The sequence below is a fragment of the Pseudonaja textilis genome, chromosome 7 (genome assembly GCF_049901715.1).
Source record: "Pseudonaja textilis isolate UNSWEBS1 chromosome 7, rPseTex1.2, whole genome shotgun sequence".
NCBI lineage: Eukaryota > Metazoa > Chordata > Lepidosauria > Squamata > Elapidae > Pseudonaja > Pseudonaja textilis.
Genome location: NC_141996.1, coordinates 16,814,283 through 16,837,108, shown reverse-complemented (window position 1 = coordinate 16,837,108; position 22,826 = coordinate 16,814,283). Strand labels below are relative to the sequence as shown.

At 40.0% G+C, this 22,826-nt stretch overlaps 1 protein-coding gene across 1 annotated transcript in view; it reads left to right on the top strand.

Moving 5' to 3' along the window:
• The window catches only part of GUCY1A2 (guanylate cyclase 1 soluble subunit alpha 2), a 190,505-nt gene that overhangs the window by 81,157 nt on the left and 86,522 nt on the right, over window positions 1-22,826 (top strand). The window contains exon 5 of the mRNA XM_026706919.2: window positions 12,779-13,264. Within this exon, the coding sequence (XP_026562704.1) occupies window positions 12,779-13,264 (486 nt within the window). The remainder of the gene's footprint in view (window positions 1-12,778; window positions 13,265-22,826) is intronic.

The window sequence follows — 22,826 nt, the reverse complement described above, 5'->3', positions numbered from 1 at the left end:
CGGAATTTATGATATTTGACATTGTAAGACTGATCTTTGAAACAGAATTATATACGGGTGATGGACATGTCATGATTGCTAAAGGTATACACTTTTATTGAAATTTGAAAGAGAAGAAGTTAAGGAATGTATGATAAATGGGCTAAAAATATTGGTTAAAATGTACAGGTAAAACAGAAGAAAGGATTGAAATTTATACTATGTTGTAAACTCAAAGAGAGTTTTTATAAAATGATGTATCATTGATATATAATACTAGAAAAATTATCCAGACTATACAGTACAGTACTAGCTGGATACCCGTGCTTCGCGATGAAACGTTGTGATCCGTCTATGCAGGAGAAATTTGGTTCACCATCCATTGGTTGTCAGTGGTTGTCGGTGATTGAAACATATAAGGGAATATCACTCCCGCCACCTTGAGTCTGAAAGCAGTTCGATAGGTGGAAGGTGTAGACATTTTGGTGAGGTACTGACATTTGGTACTGTAAGGAGCCCCAGACCACTCCTGAGTGAAGGAGTGGAATGTCTGCCAGTTTGAACTGAGGTAACAGAATGTGAGGCAAATGGCAGTTGGAACAGAGTTCTTTTCAGGTGGGGAGAGGGACTAGAACTCCTTAGCATCAGAGCGTGTTAATTACTGTGTAAGAAATACTAATGATCTGATGGTCATTTTGAAAAATCCTTTCTTAGTGAGCACCTAGAAGCCAAGAGGAACATCCGTGCCAAATTTCAAGTTTGTAGGCTTTACAGTTCTGGAGATTCATGATGAGTAAATGGTACTTGGCTTTTATATACTGTATATAGAAGATAAAAGTACTTTAAATTTATGTTAGAAGTGTGAACAAAAAGAAGGGCCATTTTATCATGCTTGGTAGAAAGAAGTGCAAAAATAGCTAGAAAATACTGGGTTCAAATATATACAATAATTCAGAAGATTTTAAAGATTAACATTCAACTGAAACCAGAACTTTTCCTCTTGGGACTGAAGTTACAGTTGGGAAAAAGTACGTTCTGCATTTCCCAAAATCAGTTATGTATTCCAGGATTCTCACCAATGCTTCCTAGCGGCTGCATCTTTTATTAAAGTTGTATTCTATGCTCTGAAAAATGACCAGTCCTGCAGGTTTTCAGTCCCTTTATATAAACTCTGTTTTTCAGAAAGGCTGTTTTGGGAGAATGTCATCTTTTTAGACCATTTGGACCTGTAGCTTTGAAACATGCTTGCCCTTTTATTTTCCAGATTTATTTTCTTTTCACAGCAAATTGGCTGACATTTATTGGTGCAAGACATTTCCACCATCTCCCTTAATATGGTCCCTTGCATTTCTGACGTTTTTACTCCTACAGCTTAAGGCATCACAAATCAATAGAAGGGGAAAAAAGGCTAAACTTCTTGACTCCGGGTTTGGAGCTATTGTACGTTATGTAACACCCTGGCATTGTCTATAAATAACCTGAATTGTAACAGTAAGTCTGATGCTGTGAAGAACAATGTGTCTTGACAATTCATTTTGGGGGAATTCAACTATGGAAGCTTAGACAAAAAGGTGTATTTCATAGAGAAAGAAATTTCTGAACCTATCCTTCTGAACTATTTAAATTTCCCATGCAATTTTCTTACAACAGGCAACCGTGTGGTTCTTTTTTAGCACATAATTATATAGAATGGGGTGGGAGATTTTCCACTTGAAGCCTATAATATCTTCTGCAATCTCTCTAGTTTAATGAAAAGAAGGACTGGAGTGACACGATAACAGTGTTCCAATATTTGAGGGGCTGCCACAAAGAAGATGAGGTCAACTTATTCTCGAAAACACCTGAAGGCAGGACAAGAAGCAATGGATGAAAAGTAATCAAGGAGAGAAACAACATAGAAATAAGGAGAAGTTTCCTGACAGTGAGAACAATTAATCAGAACAATTAATCCAGAAGTTGGTGCTCCAACATTGGAAGTTTTAAAGAATAGATCAAACCACCACTGGAATGAAATGGTATAGGGTTTTGTTCTTGAGCAGAGGGTTGGACTAGAAGACCTCCAAGATCCCTTTAACTCTGTTATTCTGTTATTCTATTGTTTCTTTTGGCAGGAGTATAAAACTTTTTCAGTCTAAGGCCACAGCTTGTCTTTGAGTGAGGTGCTAGAAACCACCTTCGAAAACCAAGACAAAAAATAGTTAATGTATTATTACATAGGAATATAATTCATGTGGTTAACTCAATATATTTAATACAGTCCTTGCTTAATGGCCATTCATTCAGAGACCATTTAAAATTATGAATAAAGGGACTTTATGATCTATGCCTAAAATTATGGGCATTGCAGTATCCCTGCACTGTGTCTGCAGTCATGTGTTTGTGATCTGGATACTTGGCAACCAGTGTTAAGGATAAAAGCATTGCCAAGTATCCAGATCACAAACACATGACTGTGATCATGTGATTACCATTTGCAGTCTTTCCTGCCACCTTCCCAGAAAGTCATTGGGGAAGCCAGCAGGGAGGGTCACAAACTACTGCTGCCTGCCAAGCAGTTTCTGGGGGTTTGCTAGAAAAGGTCCCAGAAAACCAAACTGGATTTTGGCATGGAGTGGTTGCAACATGTGCCACTGGCACAGCCACCTCCCAGGATTCAGAGGAGACCCTCTTGCTTCTGGGGGCTGGCTGCAATCATCCTCTATTGCAAACACTCTGTGTCAAAATCCTGCTTGGATTTCAGGATGGATCTTTTTTAACCAGTCTCTTGAGAGAAAAAGTCCTGCCCTCTAGAGCAGGGGTGTCAAACTCAATTTCATTGAGGGCCACATCAGAGTTGTTTGATCTCGGGGGGCTGGGGTGGGTGGGGCCAGGATGGGCATGGCCAGTTTGATATCACTGGTGTCAGGGGCACCTGTGGCGGCCTGAGCACTGAGACAGCAAAAACAGGTTCCCGAGCTCTGTTTTTGGCTTTGACAGCCTCCTGCAATCCTCTGCCAGGGAAAACGGACTTCAGGAAGGCTGCACGTGGCCCTCCTGAGGTCCATTTTCTTTGGCAGAGGCTGGTCCTTCACTGTTTCAAAAGTGGCCCCGCGGGCCTGATCTAAGTGTCAACTAAAAAGATAGTCCTTTGGTCTTTTTAGCTGCCAGCAAAAGGGAGTGGAGGGAAAACAAGGCATTCCTTAAATGCCTAGATAATCACCCCGGCAGCCCAAAGTTGTTGGAGTATAAGAAGGTTATTGGAGAGCATGATGGATGACTCTTGGAGATGGATATGTCTTGTTGGAGAAGTCACATCCAGGGGGTGGGGGGAAGATCAGGGTCAAAGGTGAAATGTATAATGTAATTTTCTTTTCTCTGAGATGCGGCTAGGGACTTTTGATTTGAATGGGGGTGGATTTGTTGGAGCCCTGACACTAAGCACCCTGTAGGCCAGATTCGGCCTGTGGGCCTTAAATTTGACACCCCTGCTTTAGAGGGATCCAGCCCTGTGCAAGTCTGAGTCCCTACACCTACAACCAGGAGTATTCCAGGATTATAGTTGAGCGAAGCAGTCATGTGATGTCTCACTTAACAACCAGTTCATTCAGTGACTGAAGATTCCATTCTCAATTGTGGTAGTAAGCTGAGGACTGCCTATATTTTCATTCTGTCACACATTCAAATACAATTCCATTAGAACTTCTAGACAGATTTTGGAGTTCACCCAGAAGGGCTTTGAGATTTCACAAAGCCTTAGAAGCTCAGTTGTACATCCTGGTCTTAAAGTGTAATCATCTTTCTAAAATGATAGTAAGTCTTCTGATGGAAAGAGTAAATGCCTTTTGAAATGAACTTGTCCTCTTTTAAAGATGTCATCTTTGGAATGTATATAACTTGGATTTGTTGCTATCATGGCAACAATTTTGCAATTTATCTTCCAAAACTCAAAACTCAAAAAGAAAGGAAAGGAAAGGAAAGGAAAGGAAAGGAAAGGAAAGAAAGAAAGAAAGAAAGAAAGAAAGAAAGAAAAGAAAGAAAAAAAGAAAGAAAGAAAGAAAGAAAGAAAGAAAGAAAGAAAAAAAAAGAAAGAGAAAGAAAGAAAGAAAGAAAGAAAGAAAGAAAGAAAGAAAGAAAGAAAGAAAGAAAGAAAGAAAGAAGCACTTGTTCAGAATAATGGTCAAAAACATATTTAAAGAGCAAAATATCCCAATCTTTGACCAGCCTTTACAATAAAAACAATACAGTAAAAGGGGAAATAGTTTAAACATAATTCGATATTGGGAAAGGAAAAAAAAAAGAATAGGATATCTTATTAATAGTATCATATATATATACATATACATATACATATACATATACATATACATATACATATACATATACATATACATATACATATACATATACATATACATATATATATATATATATATATATATATATATATATATATATATGTAGATCTTTGGTTGTTCGGGTTTTCTCCCGCGTAAGATTTGAAGTATCTAGGCAACGTTTCGATGAAGTCTCATTCATCATCTTCAGGCTTCTGTCTCCAGCTCTGTGCTTCTCAGAGTAATGGAGATTGCAGCTGCTTCCTCCTTTTAACTGCCAGTGGGGGTGGAACTTGATTGGGTGGGGGCTTGGCTGTGTTCTGATTGGGTGGGGGTGTGTTCTCATTGGTAGGGGTTTGGCTGTGTTCTGATTGGTTGGGGGTTAGCCGTGTTCTGATTGGTTGGAGGCGTGTTCGGTTCAGGAGGGGCTTGGTTGTGCTCAGGTTAGTTTTAGTTGCTGGGGGATTTGAGCTAGAGAGTTGTGATCTTGCTGTTTGGCTTCTAGTTCGTGGTCCTGCTGCATCTTCATAGTGGGTGTTGGTTTGCTTCATGTATGGCTCAGAGGGGTTTGAAGTGGGTAGTGATGCAGCTGCAGTGCAGCTTCTGGTCCATGGTCGCTTCTCATTTTCTGAATGGGTGGGAGTCTGTTTTCTACATGGAAGTGTGGTGGTGGCATCTTGTGTGGCTCTCATGGGTGTGGGTCCAGTGTCCTTCTTCATGTTAGGTACTGCCTGTTCATGAGGGCGGGTTTCCAAATGGCTGGAAGGCGGAGGTGTCATCTCGCTTGTTCATGCTGTGTGGGCGTTTTTCATCTCTATGGCTTCTCTGATTATTCTGCTGTTGAAGTGTTCGGTTTTGGCGATAGTTCTGGTATTTTTAAAATCAATTTCATGTCCTGTGGCTTTGAGGTGTTGGACCAGGGAAGAGGTCGTTTCTTCTTTTTGATTGAGTTCTTATGTTCTTCAATGCGTGCGCTTATTCTTCTGTTAGTTTGTCCAATGTATGTGTTAGGGCAGGCTGTGCAGGGGATTTCGTATACTCCTTGGTTTTCTAATTCGATTTTGTCTTTGGGGTTTCTTAGGATGGTGGATATTTTTTTGTTTGTGCAGAATGCTGTTTTGATGTTGTGTTTTTGGAGGATCTTGCTAATTTTGTCTGTAGTGCCTTTTATATATGGGAGGAGGGCTTTTCCGTTTTCTTGTTCTCTGTCTTGGATTTTGGTTGGGGCTTCTTTTTGGATTAGGTGGGTAATCTTCTTTCTTTGGAATCCATTGGCTGTGAGTACGTTGGTGAGAGTGTGTAGTTCGGTTTTTTGGTGTTGTTCATCGGCTAAGCATTTTGTTCTGGAGATGAGTGTCTTGGCTACGGAATTGATCTGTGCTGGGTGGTGGTGTGAGAGTGCATGTAGATAGCGGTTAGTATGTGTTTTCTTCTGGTAGATGGTGTGTCCTAACCCCCCAACCAATCAGAACACAGCCAAACCCCCTACCAATGAGAACACACCCCACCCAATCAGAACACAGCCAAGCCCCCACCCAATCAAGTTCCACCCCACTGGCAGTTAAAAGGAGGAAGCAGCTGCAATCTCCATTACTCTGAGAAGCACAGAGCTGGAGACAGAAGCCTGAAGATGATGAATGAGACTTCATCGAAACGTTGCCTAGATACTTCAAATCTTACGCGGGAGAAAACCCGAACAACCAAAGATCTACATATAAATACCCGCGAGAACCTCAGAAAACAAATATATATATATATATATATATATATATATATATATATAACATTTATCTCCATGGCCCTTGTATTTGGGGATGATTGGGGCAATCAGAGGATGTTTTGGTACATCATAGAAAAGAGACCATATGAGAACATGAACAAAAATTTCTACCTCACTGGATCCATAGAGGCAAAGTCTCTGCAAATAAGGATTCCCATGAAATCTTCCATTCATTTGTTTTATTGTCCTGTTATTTTCCCCCTTTCCCAATAACAAATTGTTGTGTTAAACTATTTCTCTTTTTATTATACATATTTTTTATTGGAACAACTGGTTCAAAGTCTATAATAAAGATTTTGATGAGAGGAATGATAAATCTGCCATAAATAATTTGGAAAGTTGAGTGAGATAATAGATACCCAGAATTCTCTCAAAATATAAAATCAATTATTAGTAATTAGGTTTAGATGGCAATTTTGACTCATAGCAATGGCAACAATTCATATTAAAGTCTATGTGCAATTACATTATTACAAATAATTGTTTATTAAAAGTGTTTTTGAGTCACTTCTTATTTTTAAAAATTCCAAACTGATTTGCAGTACAGGAAATAAAAACAGGATTAAAAAAAAGAGTTGAAACAATCCATAGGAAGATAGATATTGAGAAAGTTATTGCTAAGTAAGGTCAGCATTAAAAAGTTATTTTTTAAAAAGCATCTAAAATGTGACACCATTCAGGAAGCCTTTTTAGCAGTCATTCTAAAGTGTATTTGCTATCATAGGGGGAAGTTCACTCTGTGTAGTCACCAAATGGTAGTCTGCAAATCACATCTTGGAAGGAATGTCAACAAAGCATAAGGCAATTGAGCTAATATGACTCTCAAGAGATTATTGTTGTTGTTCAGTCGCTAAGTCACGCCTAATTTTTTCTGACTCCATGGACCATAGTAAGCTACGCCCCTCTTTTCTCCACTGTTTCCTGGAGTTTGCCCAAATTCATATTCACTATCTAACCATCTCATCCTCTGACAACTCCTTCTCCTTTTGCCTTCAGTCTTCTCCAACAAGTGTCTTTTCCAGTAAGTTCTCTCTTCTCATTTGGTGGCCAAAGTATTTGAGCTTCAGCTTCAATATCTGTCCTTCCAAAGAACAGTCAGGGTTGATTTCCATTAGGGTTGCCTGATGTGATCTCCTTGCAAGGGACTCTCAAGAGTCTTCTCCAACACCACAATTTGAAAGCATCCGTTCTTTGACACTCAGTCTTCCTTTTGGTCCAACTCACAGCCATGCATTACTATGAGGAAAACCATAGCTTTGATTATATGGATCTTTGTCAGCAAGGTGGTGTCTCTATTTTTAATATGCAGAGATTGCCGAACTCTGGCATCCTGCAGCATTAGCTGTCTTGGTTGAGGTTGCTTTGAAGTTATAGATCAGTAAAACTATATCTTCCCTAAAGTGACTAAACAAGATTGTTCATAATTTGGAAAGAATACTGTAATGTATGTGTAAATGGCTTTGGGAGACAGAAGAAAGAGCTGCAGACTAGGACAACGGCCAGATGAGAGACAACTAAGCCCACAGAAGAAATGGGGGCATGGCAAACATCTCAGAAGGGATCCTTCTTATTTTGTTAGACTTTAAAAGTGAGGAGCAGGGAGTGGAGGAGAGATATCCATTCAGACTTGCAAGATTCTGCTAGTGTAGCCTTATAATAAAGATAGAGTTAGTTTTCTTTGGGCTCAGTTGTCTCTTATCTTTGTTTGTTTGGACCTACCTCCTAAGACTGAAAGATTGATAGAAGTCACTGCATTTTGGGTTGCATTCTCCTCTTATTTTCCTATATTCTGAACTCAGGGAAAGAAATGGATAGCTATGTCTAGATCCCACCCACAGGTTTTTAACCTTTTTTAAGGAGCTCATTTGAATAACGTGGACAGCAAAAAGAATCCAAGAAGGTGTAGACTATAACATGTGCCTTCCGGCATAATTAGAAACAACATGATCTTAAGAGTTTCAGAGCTTGATTTTGGTTTGCTTTTCTGCTTGTGAATATACAAAGTAATTAAAAACAATGAAACTTTACAAAAAATAATTAGAAGCAATAGTCGTAAAACAAACAGTTCAAAACAATGCCAGATGAAAACCAAATCCAAAGCAGCAGGTTAAAAACAGCAGGCTGAGCATTTAGACATTTACATTTCCAGCTCAAAAGTGGAAAGCAAAATGCTGGCTATATAATATGTTCCTTTGTAGAGGAAAAAAAATATGGATGGTGTGCTTGTTCTGCTGTTGATTTTATAATGCATGGAAACAAGCTGTTCTGGTACTTTTAATAGAAAACCAGGACATTATTGTTATTATAACGTGCTGGGTCTTTATTCTTATACTTTCATTCCCTAGACTGTAGTACTTCTCTTTTTAATTTTGAATATTAAACAAAACTTGTGATACTGGTTTGTGACACCATAAACATGCTACAGTAATCCATACTCATATATTTATGATGTTATCAATATTTATTAAAAACATTAGTAGCACAGGAAAAGAAAAGTCTGCATATTTTATTATTTCATACTAGCTTTACCCAGAAAACATTTTATTAAAAAAATCTAAATTGGAAATGTTTAGCTTTGAGAAGGAGAGAACAGAGATGATAGCAATCTTGAAATACCTGAGGGTGTCACATTGAAAGTAGTCAAAATCTTACTCTTATCTTTTTTGAATACGGGACATAAAATAATACAATTGAGTTATAGGAAGATTAGCAGCTCATTGGCTCCCATGATGAGGATGCTAGGTTGACAATTTGCAAATCCGAGTTCGAAGCCCGAGTGCTGGTGTGTGACACGGTGAGCTCCTAGCATTCACTCCAGGTCCTGCCAACCTAGCAGTTTGAAAGCATGCAAATGCAAGTAGATAAATAGGTACCACTTCCGTGGGCTCATTAACGGGGACATGAAAGGAGTCCTCAACTGGGTATCCCCCTGGGACGGTAATGTCACAGGTTAATCACTTCACCACAGAACTCTTTGGTGTTTCTGACATAGAAGTATATAGTATAGGAAGGTTTTGGATTTTTGGGTGGTTTTTATCATTTTTGATATTTTATTATTGTTTTGTAAGCCATCCAGGGTTATGCTATATAAGATGTGTGATCAAATAAATCTACTAAATAAAAAAATTGTCAGGATTCCGGCAGTTACCCCAATTAAATCATGAGTCTCGAGCCAAACTTCCAAAACTTCAAAGGATTTATTGGGAGTTAACATGTCTGCCTGGGATGAACCTGACTCTGAGACACATAATTCATTGTCACTCTTGACCCGAGTTTTCCTCCACCCCCTGCATGTATCATAATTCATGTGTCTCCAATGAGACACATCCATAGCCAAGAGTCATCAATCATGTTCTCCAGTTAGATATTTGCACAGCAGAAATTTCAGTCACCTAGATACTATCTTTGAAAAGCTATTTATGGAATGCACTTTTGATTTCCAAGCTGCAACACTGCTCTTTCAAACCCCTTTCCCTGCTCCCTTCCTGTTGGCAACTCTAAAAAGACCATAGAAATATTTTATGAGTTGACAACACTCTTATTTGCATCTTACAAGGAGCACTCCAGGAGCACAGTTAGTTTCGCAGAGTAATAAGTTATCCCAAGGTGATGGACTCTCCTTCATTTTTCAAACGGGGGTAAGGCTCTCAGGGGTATTTCAGTTTGGATTCTTGAATTGAGCAAGAATACGACTCAGTGGCCTAAATACCCCTTTCCTATTCTAGAATGTTATGATCCTGCGTTGTTGGTTACACCTGCAGTCCACCTTTGTTGAATGGTTCTTCTGATAGCTGAGCTTTGCAGTAGTGTGTATTCTAAAAGTATTAACTGTAATAATAGATTTTGTGGAGCACACAGCAAAACACAAAGAACAAGGGAAAGGCACTGAAAGCAAACTACAACTTTCCAGGCAAAAGTCTTTTTATTAAGGGGTATCTTCTCTATGGAGTTTGGGGTAGTTTTATTAAGGCATCAGGGTTCAAAGTGAGAGGCTATGAATTCTAATACCACTTTAGCCACAAAGCCATCTGGGTGACGTTGAGCCAGTCACTTTCTCTCAGATTTAGAAAAGAGGCAATGGCAAATCACTTCTTAGAAACCTTGCTAAGAAAATTTCAAGACTTTGTCCAGGCAGTGTCAGAGAATCGAGTACAATTGAATGGAAGGAAAATATCTGTCTGTCTGTCTACAATCTGTCATCTACCTGTCTATCTTATCTGTGAGACTGGAATCATATTTACCAAATGTCCAAACGCATTTGTTTTCTTGAATAAGAAACAGAAACCTTTTGTCTTTACATATTAAATATGAAGAAGTATGCTTATAAAAACGAGCCGATTGTTTAAACCTGCTGCTCATAAATTTAATTAATTGAATGCCATTCCCTTCTTAGATGACAACAAACAGCTAGATGGTGTTCAAGGAGACCTCTTAAGTTCCTTTACAGCTGTTATTTGAGGGAAAACAGCAGTAAGTTAGACTTCAAGTGTTGGTGTTAATTATCTGCACTGTAAATCTTAATCAGCTTTATTAATAACAATCCTTAACTGTTGGTAACATTCACATATAAAATGCTGATATTTTTCTAGGAATGATACAAGAAAAGAAAAGGAAGTAATGGAAAAGCTACATGTTCCTGGCCAAACGAAGAGGCCAAGTTTGTCTTGTTTTCATTATAGCATTCTTCTTGGGGAGGACCGAGGCTGAGGTTCATTGTGACCCTTAGCTTTCTTTTCTCCTCAACTTAATCAGGACTGTGAATTACTCTTAATTAACAGCAAGTCTGGAATTTCCTGGCTTGCATCTTATAAAAACAAACAAATGATAGCAGTTGGCGTGTGTCTCTCCTTTTCAAATATGTATACATTTTAGAAAAGTTGTAGAATGATAATCCTTTTAATGGCCCCATAATCCCTTGCGGGGTGGAGTCTAGGCAACTGAATGGAACTGAGTGTTTTACTGGCTGGATGCCCTTCCTGTCGCCAATGCGGAGTTTTATTCAGCAGATATATTCTCATTGTGCCCAGAGAGAGAAATATCTGCCTCTGCCTAGGATCGAACTCACAGCCTCCTGACTGTGAGGTGAGAGTTCCACCTCTAGACCACCGCACCACTCAGTATTGTAGAATGATAATCTGATAATAAAATGACAATAAAAGGAGACCTTTTGATAAGCAAATACAGTGTTATATCAGCACCCCAGTGTCCATGGACTTTTTCATCCTATAATGTTAGAACAACCTCTATACTTTTAAGTAGTCTGGTAATTCAAGACATCAGCTTGGAGAGAAAGGAGTATCATGCTGCTTAAATACCTTCCAATTTTCCCATGTTTTTGATAATACCAATTTATTTAAATGTCAACTTTGCTGAGAAAATGATACTTGGAAAGCATTTAAGTCCGAGTTTAATTTCCTGCATCTTGTGTACTGGGTACTTTTTGGCAAATGAACATATTTTTGGGTGCTTTGCCTAAATGTCAAACTATTTGTGCATTGTTACAAATAAATACATAAAAGCATCTCCAAAAAAAAAAAACAATCTTAAGAGAAAAAAGAATTTTATATGCATTATAACTTTGGACATGGCTATATCAGATGCTACTCATGGCCTCTTGGAATGAAGTCTATTTTTTTTTACTCAGGGCTGTTCATTCATTACTATTGCAATATAATACATGCATATTTAAGTCAATTTCTCTTTGGTTTTGGCCAAAGAGGCAAAAGAACCACCTTCAGAAATAAATACAGTTGGGGGAAAAAAATTAAGAATAGTTTGCCTGGTTCCTGTCATGGCTGAAAAATAACCTCCTTACTTAGTTGAAACTCTGAGCTTTATTTAACTTTCTTTAAATTGCCGTATATCACTTTATTTGACAGCACATATTTTCTTTTAGCAGGCAAGGGCAGAAACTGCTAGATTAAATGATTTAAACAAAATAAAGAGTTGCTGAGAAAATTTCTTTTTCCTAGCTCCTGAGCCAAGCCAGACGTCAAATAGCTTAAGTTTGGCTTGGGTATGAAACAATGTGTGAAGCGTTCAAGAATCCCACCACTGTATCAATTTAATTGACAAGCTTTGCTTAAGGAAGATGTCTGTTGGCCTTATGTTTTTTTTCCCTCTGTTGGCATAGTTAATTTCTTGTCTCCCGTGGTTGTATACTTTTTGTATATTTATCAGCATTACATAGCAGGGGGATTTATAAGCCATCCAGAGCCAGTCTGGATTTGGGCAACACTAAAATCAAATCCGATCCGATATGAATGCATAAATATATAGTCCATATGTATAATATGCAAGTCATTTGAACAATTCAATTGACTCTTAGTAATGAAAAAATGTATGCAAAGAAAGAATGCGCCATTAAAGAAGACAACTGCTGCCTTGATAACTTTAAATAGCAACAGCACTTAGACTTATATACCTCTTTACAGTGCTTTACAGCCCTCTCTAAGCGGTTTTACGTAGTCAGTGTATTGCCCCTGACAATCTGGGTCCCCATTTTACTCACTTTGGAAGGATGGAAGGCTGAGTCAACCTTGAGCCTGGTAGGATTTGAACTGCCAAATTTCAGGCAGCTGGCAGTCAGCAGAAGTAGCCTGCAGTACTGCACTCTAACCACTGCGCCACCGTGGCTTATGTTTGCTTTAATAAATGTTTGCTTTAAGAGTCTAATTCTGCGCTATTAAATGTCTCTTTATTCCAGGTCATGGAAATCAAAGGACAAATGATCCACGTCCCAGAATCAAACTGTATTTTGTTTTTGGGCTCACCATGTGTGGACAAGCTGGACGAACTGATGGGTCGAGGCCTCCACCTTTCAGACATACCAATTCACGATGCTACCCGTGATGTCATCCTTGTCGGGGAGCAGGCTAAAGCCCAGGATGGCTTGAAGAAGAGGATGGACAAGCTTAAAGCAACCTTAGAACGAACACACCAAGCTCTAGAAGAGGAGAAGAAGAAAACTGTGGATCTTCTTATCTCAATCTTCCCAGAAGAGGTAGCTCAGCAGCTTTGGCAAGGGCAGCAAGTTCAAGCCAGAAAATTTGATGACGTTACCATGCTCTTTTCAGACATTGTTGGCTTCACTGCTGTCTGTGCCCAGTGTACACCCATGCAAGTGATCAGTATGCTCAATGAGCTGTACACCAGATTTGACCACCAGTGTGGATTCCTAGATATCTATAAGGTAACATCTTTCACCCTTCAAGTTTTTCAGAACTATGATATTGCTAACATATTTTTTTCTTAGAACACAGTGAATAGAACTAACAGTGTTCTATTTTCTTAATAAAAGCTTGATCTAAGTAAATGACAGTTACATGATTGTTGTTGCCCGAAATTTGCCTAAAGGAAAAAAGTGAGCAATGGGGTGATCCAGTCTAGAAATGTGAATAGTCTAAACCAGGGGTGTCAAATTCAGTTTCATTGAGGGCCACATCAGGGTCGTGTTTGACCTCAAAAGGCCAGGGTGGAAGGCGTGACCATGGTGGGTGTGGCCATGGTGGGTGTGGCAAGGGACTGAACCTCCACACACATGGTTTTATACACTTGTAAAAATAGAGAGGTGTACATTTCTGTGATTTTGTTTTTTTAATACTTACTTGATCTACTAGATCACTTTCTGTGAGAGAGACCAGATCAAGAAACTGACTCCATAAGAAGACTAGAACTATAAATCATTGACATAGGCTATTGTAGCAGAATCCTGCAAGCCTGACAAGTGAAATATTTTACTTTTCCTCCCTTTTATAATCTTCTGAGTCAAGGACAGCCTCCTGGAGCACTCTGGAGGCCCCGTTTGGGTCTTGGAAGGCCTCCTGCCTCACTGTGGTGGCCAAAACTGGTTGCGGGGGGGCATGTGTGGGCGGCGATGCCCCATTTTTGTTAGAGGAGGCACCTATTCTTTGCTATTTCCAGGCTGGCCCCAAGGGACAGATCTAAGCACATGGGCCTTGGGTTTGACACCCTTGTTTCTGATGGCACGAATCACATCTTTAAAACAATCCTATTTTTACTGTTGATATATAATCAACAAATTAGAACTGAGCTGAGTTGCAACCATACTTCTTGATGTACCATGTTCAAAATTGGCAGTCCTCTCACTCCCAGATTTAATTGGTACATTGTATTTTAATAATTTCAGATTTCTCCTATTTCATTCAATTGTCTTTTAGTTCCAAGGCTGAAGAGTCTAATTCTATTAAGGTAAATAACTGGTACAAATGTGCCCCCTCCTCCACTTTCAAAAATCAAATTTGAGACCATTGTATATAAAAAGCAAAATCACATTACAGGTAGTCCTTGACTTACAACCACAGCTGAGCCCAAAATACGTGTTGTTAAGCAAGACAGTTAATTGAATTTTGCCACATTTTATGACCTTTCTTGGCACAGTTTTTAAGTGAGTCACCACAGTTGTGAAGTTAATAACATGGTTGTTAAATTAATTTGTCTTCCCCATTGACTTTGCTTGTCAGAAGGTCACCCAAACTGAATAGATGACCACGGGATACTGCAACCGTCATAAATACCAGTCAGTTGCCAAGTTTCTAGATTTTGATGACGTGACCGTGGGGATGCTGCAATGGTCATAAATGTGAAAAACAATCACAAGTCACTTTTTCAGTGCTGTTGTAAGTTTGAACAGTCACTAACAAATGGTTGTAAGTGAGGAACTACCTTTAAGTAGTCTAGAGTCCATGTCAGGATTCCAGCAATCGCTCTAATTAAATCATGATTCTCGAGCCAAACTTCAAAAAAACTTCAAAGGATTTATTCGAGGCGACATACTGGCACTGCCCTGTATGAAGCCAACTCTGGGATGCATAATTTACAGTCCCCTGTGACCCTGTTTCCCCCCTCCCCCCTGGGTGTCTCATAAACCAGATGCTCCAATTGAGCACATTCACAGGCTGGGTGTCATCATTCATGTTCTCCAATTAAATATATTTGTGAGCAAAAGCTTTGGTGTTTTAGTTACAAACTTTTAAGGACGAGAGTTGGAATGTACTTTCACTTTCAAACTGCTGCACAGCTCTTCCAGATGTCCTCCCTTCCCCCTTTTTAATGGCAACTACTAAAACAGGCATAGGAATGTTTTATGAGTTGATAGTCTACTTATGTATCTAAATTCTAGAACGGGGGTATCAAATTCAAATTCAATTGAGGGCCACATCAGGGTTGTGTTTGACCCTGGGGGCTGAGGTGGGTGTGGCCAGCTTGATGTCACTTGTGTTGGGGACACCTGTGGTGGCCTGAGTGTTATGCCAGCAAAAACAGGCTCCTGTGCTCCATTTTCAGCTGTGATGGCCTCCTGCAGCCCTCTGCCAACGAAAATGGAGCTCGGGTGGGCCATGCATGCCCCCCCGAGTCCCATTTTTGGTCACAACGGCCTCCTGCAGCCCTTTGCCAGTGAAAACGGAGCTCCATTTTTGCTGGCAGAGAGCTGCAGGAGGCTATCGCAGTCAAAAACAGAGGCTGGGAGGACCGCATGTGGCCCTCCTGAGCTCCGTTTTCACTGGCAGAGGCACTGTGGGCCGGTCCTTTTCTGTTTCCAGGGTCTAAGTACCCCATGGACCAGATCCGGCCCCCTCACCTTGAGTTTGACAACCCTGTTCTAGAACATTCTGAGAAAACACATGTCTGGTGAATGGTTTCTTTATAGAGAGAAACATCCAACCTTCTTATTTCTTAGTTGCTGCTCTGGGCTGATGGAATGATTTATTGCTATCAAATGATGCCTGGGTATTAGATTTTCTCCAAAAAGTTATGAGACTTATTGGCTGTAATGTTTTTGCAGTTAATTTCTGTGTGGGCTTTTTTTGGTTTTTCTTTTGGGATGCATAGTGACAGGGTGAGCAGTGTCTATTTGTATGTTTCTATTATCTTCAAACATGTTTCTCAAGCTGAGCAGTGATGAATATGAGATGAACAGATCTCTTTGATACCTTTACATTCCAAGGGGTGGATGCTAAGAAACGTATTGGATTCCTCCCCCCGCCCCATTCTGTTTTCCACTTTGGAAGAAACGGCACAAGAAATTCACAGAATCTTTGGATAATAAGCTGCCATATGTGGTGAGCAGATCATAATATAATTTAGGAGCATGTGCGTAAGCATTGCTAATTTTGCAGTTATATCAGCTCAGCTGTCTTAGATATTTAATTCCCAGCACAAGAAAATTAAATCATTTTCTGAAAAAAAGTGTTCTTAAAAATGCTCAGTCGCTTCAAGATGTTGTCTTCCTTCCCAGATGATACATTCCCCCTTTGGTGCATTGTTTGACAGGTTGGGACATAGGATTTTCTACTGTAAATTATTACCCATTAACCTCCCATAAATTCTAGTAAGAGTTAAGAAAATGCCTTTTACCAGGCATAATTTTTTTTTAAAAAAGTAATCAAATGGTGAAAAGATACCATATGATGGAATGTAGTCCGGAGTTGCAGAAGGGAGGTGCTCTTTCCCAGAAAGCAAAGAGATAGCAGAGTGTTTGGAATTTATGGTAGGCAGAAAGATCATTTTTTTTTTAAAAAAGGTAAAGGTTTCCCTTGCCCAATCATGTTCGACTCTAGGGCGTGGTATTCATTTCCGTTTCTTAGCTGAGGGGGCCATGATTATCTGAAAATACTTCAGTGGTTCATGTGACCAGCATGTGACCACCGAGGTACACAAATGCTGTTAATTTCCCATTGAAATGGTACCTATTTATCTACTTGCATTTGTATGCTTTCGAACTTGTAGGTTGGCAGGAGCTGGGGCAATGAACGGAAGCTCAACCCATCATGCAGTGCTTGGGTCTTGAACCTGGGCTATCAGGAAGGCAAAGGCAATTCCTCCCCCCCCAGCAATTCATAGAGTATATTTAATATGAAGGAAGAATAACATGTGGAGTTACCTTTGAGTAATTCTTTGTTGCTGTTCATCTATAGATAGAATTTTGCCAGACTTTGACCAATTGGTCTCACTAGCTGATGTAGTCAATCCATCTTGTTTTAGGTCTCTTTCATGGATGCTTTTTATCAAGTGGGATCCATTCTATGACTTCCTTGGCCCACTTGCCAATTCTTCTTACTAGGTGACCAATCCATTTCCATTTCAATTCTTTTACTCTCTTGATGATATCATATACTTTTGTTTGTTCTCCAGTCCAGGGGTCACCAACCTTATAGACCTCAGGGACCACCAAACTCATAATTTTAAGTCCCGTGGACCAGAGACCCTGGGAAAATGCCCAAAAAAGTCTGCAGGAAAATTCCCCACCCTGTTTTCCTACTGATCGATCATTCTTTATTGCAAGATACAGTTTCCAGCTCTGTTCTCGGGGGAGGGAGGGAGGGAGAGAGAGAGACAGAGACAGAGACAGACAGACAGACAGACAGACAGACAGACATCCTCTTTTGGCTTCATGCAAGGAAAGCAGCAAAAGCAGCAGAAGTCTTTCTTTCTCTCCCCCAAACTCTGCCAGAAATGAGTCTTTGTGAGACTTGTCGCGCCATCACAGCCTCTTGGAGAGGATGCCTTGCAGGGTCCCAAAGACTCATTTCTGGTTTGGGGGAGAGAAAGAAAGACTTTTGCTGCTTTCCTTGTGTGTAGCCAAAAGCAGAAGAAAAAAACGGAAATAAGCAGCTCTGTGTCTAGGCGAGGCGCATGGGCCGAGTGGGGCAAGTTCCTCCCCTCTGTCCTTTCCTCCCTCCCCTCACTACCTTGTGTTGTTCGCAATGCAAGCGATGCAAGCCTTGTGTTCCCATGGGCCACATGGGCGGCGCAGCCTTGTATTCCCGCGCAGCCTGGATTAATTGTTTTGGGAGGTGCTTTGGGGGTGACATTTCTCTGTGGACTACCAAAATTTCTTATGGACCACCAGTGGTCCCTGGCCCACTTGTTGGCAACCACTGCTCTCATCCATGTGCAAGTCTTTCTATCTTTTATTTTCTAACATTAAATTCTCCTGAGATAATTAGATATACTCTATGAATTGCTGGGGGAGGGAACTTTGCCCTCTTCCTGTCTACCAGAGATTCCAAGCTCTGCTGTCTATTTGCCCTCTGGGAATCAGCCCCTCTCTCCTATTTCTATGGAGATCCTGAGGCATCCAGATCATGGTTGTCCCAAAGGTGCTTTTTTCAAAAGGCAACTGGACTTTGTTTTTCCTTGAAGATATTTCGCTTGTCACTCAAAAAGCTTCTTCAGTTCAGACTGAAGAACTGAAGTCAGAATTGAAGAAGCTTCTTGGATGAGAAGCAAAATGTCCTCAAGGAAAAACAAAGCCCAGCTGCCTTTTGAAAAAAGCACCTTTTGGGCTTCCCGCCTGTGATTACGCACTACATTCTACCACAGGACATCACTTACTGTTCAAAAAAGTATAACAGTTCCTTTCATCTCAGTGTGAATAATTAAGTACAGTAGTGGCAATGTGGATTATCTGTGCTCTTAAAAAGGCAGTGAATCTTTTTCTTTCTGGCATCAAAAGACCACGAATTGAGCAACCATGCTTAAAAATCCAAACTCACTCCATCCCTTCATCTGTGCTCTGTGCGGAAGCTTAATTGCATTCTGTTACATCCATGCTGTATGCTGTTTTCATTTCCCACAGCTGTAATCTGAGTCTCACTAAACCAGATTCTTGCCAGAAATTTCTTTTTAAAAAAAGAACAAACTTTCATGGTGTAAAGACTGCTAACAGGACCGTTCCCTCTCCTTAAGCATTTTCCTCTTTTTAAGGGATGGCTACATTGACCTTAGTTAGACAAAACATTTTAAAATATTCACTTGCAGTCTATGATCTCGCACGCACAACCATGCCATTCTTTTTCAGATTCAGAGCCTTCATTAGAATGTGCTTCATGTGTAAACATTAGAGCAATGAAACACTTAAGTAACCGCCCCTCTCATGGTTGTACTCAAATGTCTTTTACTTCAAGAACACAGTTGGAAATGCTGGAGAATGTTAAGAAAAGTATTCCTTACTCTGTGTTTCTACCCAAATGCTGGTCTGAGGCTACTTTTCCATTCAAAACTGTTAGTTTTAATATAGGGTCATCTCAAATCCCCTGAGATTTAGGAATAGGGTTCAAATAAAATCGAACCCTAGAGTTTCAGAACCATATGTGCCCTGATTATCTAGGATGCTATATTAAAATCAAGATACTTTTTAGTTGTGTTCAAAATAATAAGCATTGGAAAGGACTTTGGAGGTCTTCTAATCCAACTCCCTGATCAAGCAGGAGTCCCTATAACGTTTCAGACAACTGCCATCTGGTCTTAAAAGCTTCCAGTGTTGGAGCACCCACAACTTCTGAAGGCAAGCTATTTCACTGGTTAATTGTTGTCACGGTTAGGAAATTTCTCCTTAGTTCTATCCAGGTTGCTTTTCTCCTAGATTAATTTCCATCCATTGCTTCTTGTCTTGCCTTCTGGAGAAAAGTTTTTGTACACTCTGTGAAGAAAATGTGAATCTCTGGGGGGAAAAAAAGCAAAGTGGCACGCATGCATGATTTGTGGCTAAGAGAGATGAAGTGAAAGTCTGAAAGGTTAAATAAGCAGACATGTTAAAATTCTGGTTTGTAGGTCTTAAAGTGGTAGCTGGCATGGAATGGCTTGCTTTTAGTTTCATGCTGTTAAATTACACATTAAAAGCTATCTAAAAATATACTTTTCTGATGCTACTCTCCTATACAAATAATTAGTGTAGTTGCTATAGAGATATTAGATGATCACAAAGGAGACAGCTCATGTGACATCAAAGAGGAGGAAAAAATATGTGACTTAATCTACTTTAAAAACAAAACAAAACGCAACCTCATATTAGCATGCATATATTCATGCAGAGTCTATATACTTAAAATGCCATCAGCAAAAGATTTTTCAAATTACAATTCTAGTTTCACCAAGCAATTCTGAGACATTATACTAATTTGCTCAAGAACAAAGCTGAAATGGCTCCCATTTATTTTAACTAACGTTTTCAAAGTGAGAAAAAAAAGTCAGTCCTTCGGGCAGTTGTTTTCAACATTTTGAAAACAACAGTACTGCATCTTTCTCTGTAATATTTAGAATTGTACCCTCAACCGCTGAAGAAAAGGTAATCTTGTGTGCTGCTTATAAACTGGGTTGGTTCATAAATGAAGCAAGATAGTTGAATGAAGAAGTGGTGATGAGGCAAGAGAAATTTAGTATAGAGAAGATACCAAGCCAAGGAAAGGAGATGATTGGAAAAAAAGGTGCACATTGGCCACATTTAATACACTTATAACAGAATAAAGGAGTTGGAAGGACCTTGGAAGTCTTTTAGTCCAACTCTCTTCTCAAACATCCCAGACAAGTGGCTGCCCAGTCTCTTCTTAAGAGCCTCCAGTGATGGAGCGCCCACAACTTTTGAAGCCAAGCTGTTCCACTGGTTAATTGTTCTCACTGTCAGGAAATTCCTGCTTAGTTCTAGGTTACTTTTCTCCTTGATTAGTTTCCATCAATTGCTTTTTGTCCTGCCTTCAGGTGCTTTGGAAGGTGGATCTCCTCTTCTTTGTGGTAGCCCCTCAAATAGTGGAATACTGCCAGGGATTCCATCGGTATAACAACTGGTTCGATGATCGTGAGCCTTGCTTGCACGTTCGATTTTTCAAAAAGGTTTTATATTTACCTTTTCTGTAGTCCCTGTGACTAAAACAGCTGAGGTGCAGCAAACCGTTCTGCCACACTAATCAGCTGTGCTCTCACAAAAGGGAATAAAGCACAGGAATGAGCAAGGGAGGCGTGCAAGCGGGCCTACCTGTTCATCGCAGTGAACTGTTTCCTCTGCCAGCTGATCTTCAGAGCAAGGGATTTGCCCAAACTGGTTCGAACTGGTAGAATCCCATCCCTGAATACTGCTATCATGTCACCCCTAGTCTTTTTTTTCAGAATAAATTCTACCCAATTAAAAAATATACATCATTACTGAAATCTGAAGACACGGCTGCACAGAAAAAAGTTCAAAACCTTGCTCAATCATGAAATCCAACAAAAAACCCAAATGATTTTGTTAATTGCTCTTCTAGCTCACCACAGAATCATTTTGACAGTATATCATTTATAACAGAGGTCCCCAACCTGTGGGTCACAGCCACTACAGGGCCGTGGCCTGTTTGCAACTGGGATGTGTGAGCAGCAGGCCAGCTCGCTTGCAGCTACACTCGCGCTCATGGCAGGCACCAACACTCGCAGTCCCACTCATGTGAACGGCAGGCGCTGGCGCTCACAACCCCACTTGCACAAGCAGCTGGCACTGGAATTCATAGTCCCACTGATTTTTGTGAGACCGCTGTTCACACAAATGAAGCTGTGGGCATGTGCACATGTGCCTACTTGCCCCTCACACAAAACCATCCCTTCTTCCTCCACGCACTAGGCTGCCAACCCAGGAAGGTTGGGGAATGCTGATTTATAGGCAGAGAAGCCCAAGAGAAAGGCAAACATAGAAGCCTTGTCAGTAGACCACTTTGATAGTACTTTATATTACCGTATTTTATTTTCAGACTGTGATTTCAACAATTGGTGTGACTAGCAGAAATGTAACTGATGCGACAGCCATGAAACTGCAATAATAAAAAAAGCTTTATTTGTTGACAGTTTGCTTATCAGAGTAACACCAGTATAATTTGCTATAGAGAACAATGGGGAACATTTATCCTATCTTGTGCGGTGTTTTATCTTGCATCATGTTTTAAAGGAATACATGTTATTAATGGTGATCTTTATTGAGAATACTTTACAAAACATACTTGTTATATGCTCTGGGAAGTTTTAAAGAAAAAAAACATCAACAGAAAATTAATATCCCCCAAACCATATCTGGGCACTTCATTTTCTGTAATGCACATTTTATTTGTATTCTGCTGAAATTCTCATAACCAAGACAATATAAAAAATGAAATATGGGTAGTCTTCAACTTAGCGACCATTCAAAGTTATGAGGGAGCTCCCTGGGGGTACTTACAATCCAAATTTGAAATTCCAATGCCTCCTCCTGTGATCATGTAACTGTATGTAAGGCACTTGGTAACCGGTTTGAAATTATGACCACTTGTAGCATCCCATGCTCATGTTTTCAGTTTTGTTGAAAACTAGCATTTACTTTTCCTTTTTGTCCAAACCAATCCTTAGCGAACAGTGGGTTTGCTTAATGGCCATGGCATTTGCTTAACAGCCACCACAAAAAAGTTTGTAAAATCACATGGGTGAGCCGATTTACAACTGTCTTGGCTTACAGCCATGATGGGCAGCCTCCGTTACAGCTGCAAGTTGAGAACGGCATGTAAATAATAACTCTCACCCTCCCAAATCTTCATTAAACCAATCTCAAAATGACTTTCCAGTCACTACTGAATTAGAGATTTAACATCCACTGGCACATAAATGTTCCCAGCATTTTTCAGAATGCCATGAGAGAGTGGGCATAATGTAAGGGCACCACCACATGTGGCAACATTTCTACAGGCAATTTCCAGTTTTAGTTTCTCATTGGACCGCTCCCATTTGTTTCTTGCTCTCAGATCAGAGTATTTTAAAACAACCACAGATGCCACTCAAAGCAGCTGAAAGAAATATTTGAATGTTTATTATGAAAGATCAGCAATCACCAAAAGCAGAATGGAGCAAAAGACAAACCAAGTAGGAGAGGCAGGAACTGCAGGGAACAGTGTGGGATTAGGAATGGATTTCCAGAGGAAAAATTGCAGACTACAGGAACCAGGAGCACTACTCTGGTAACC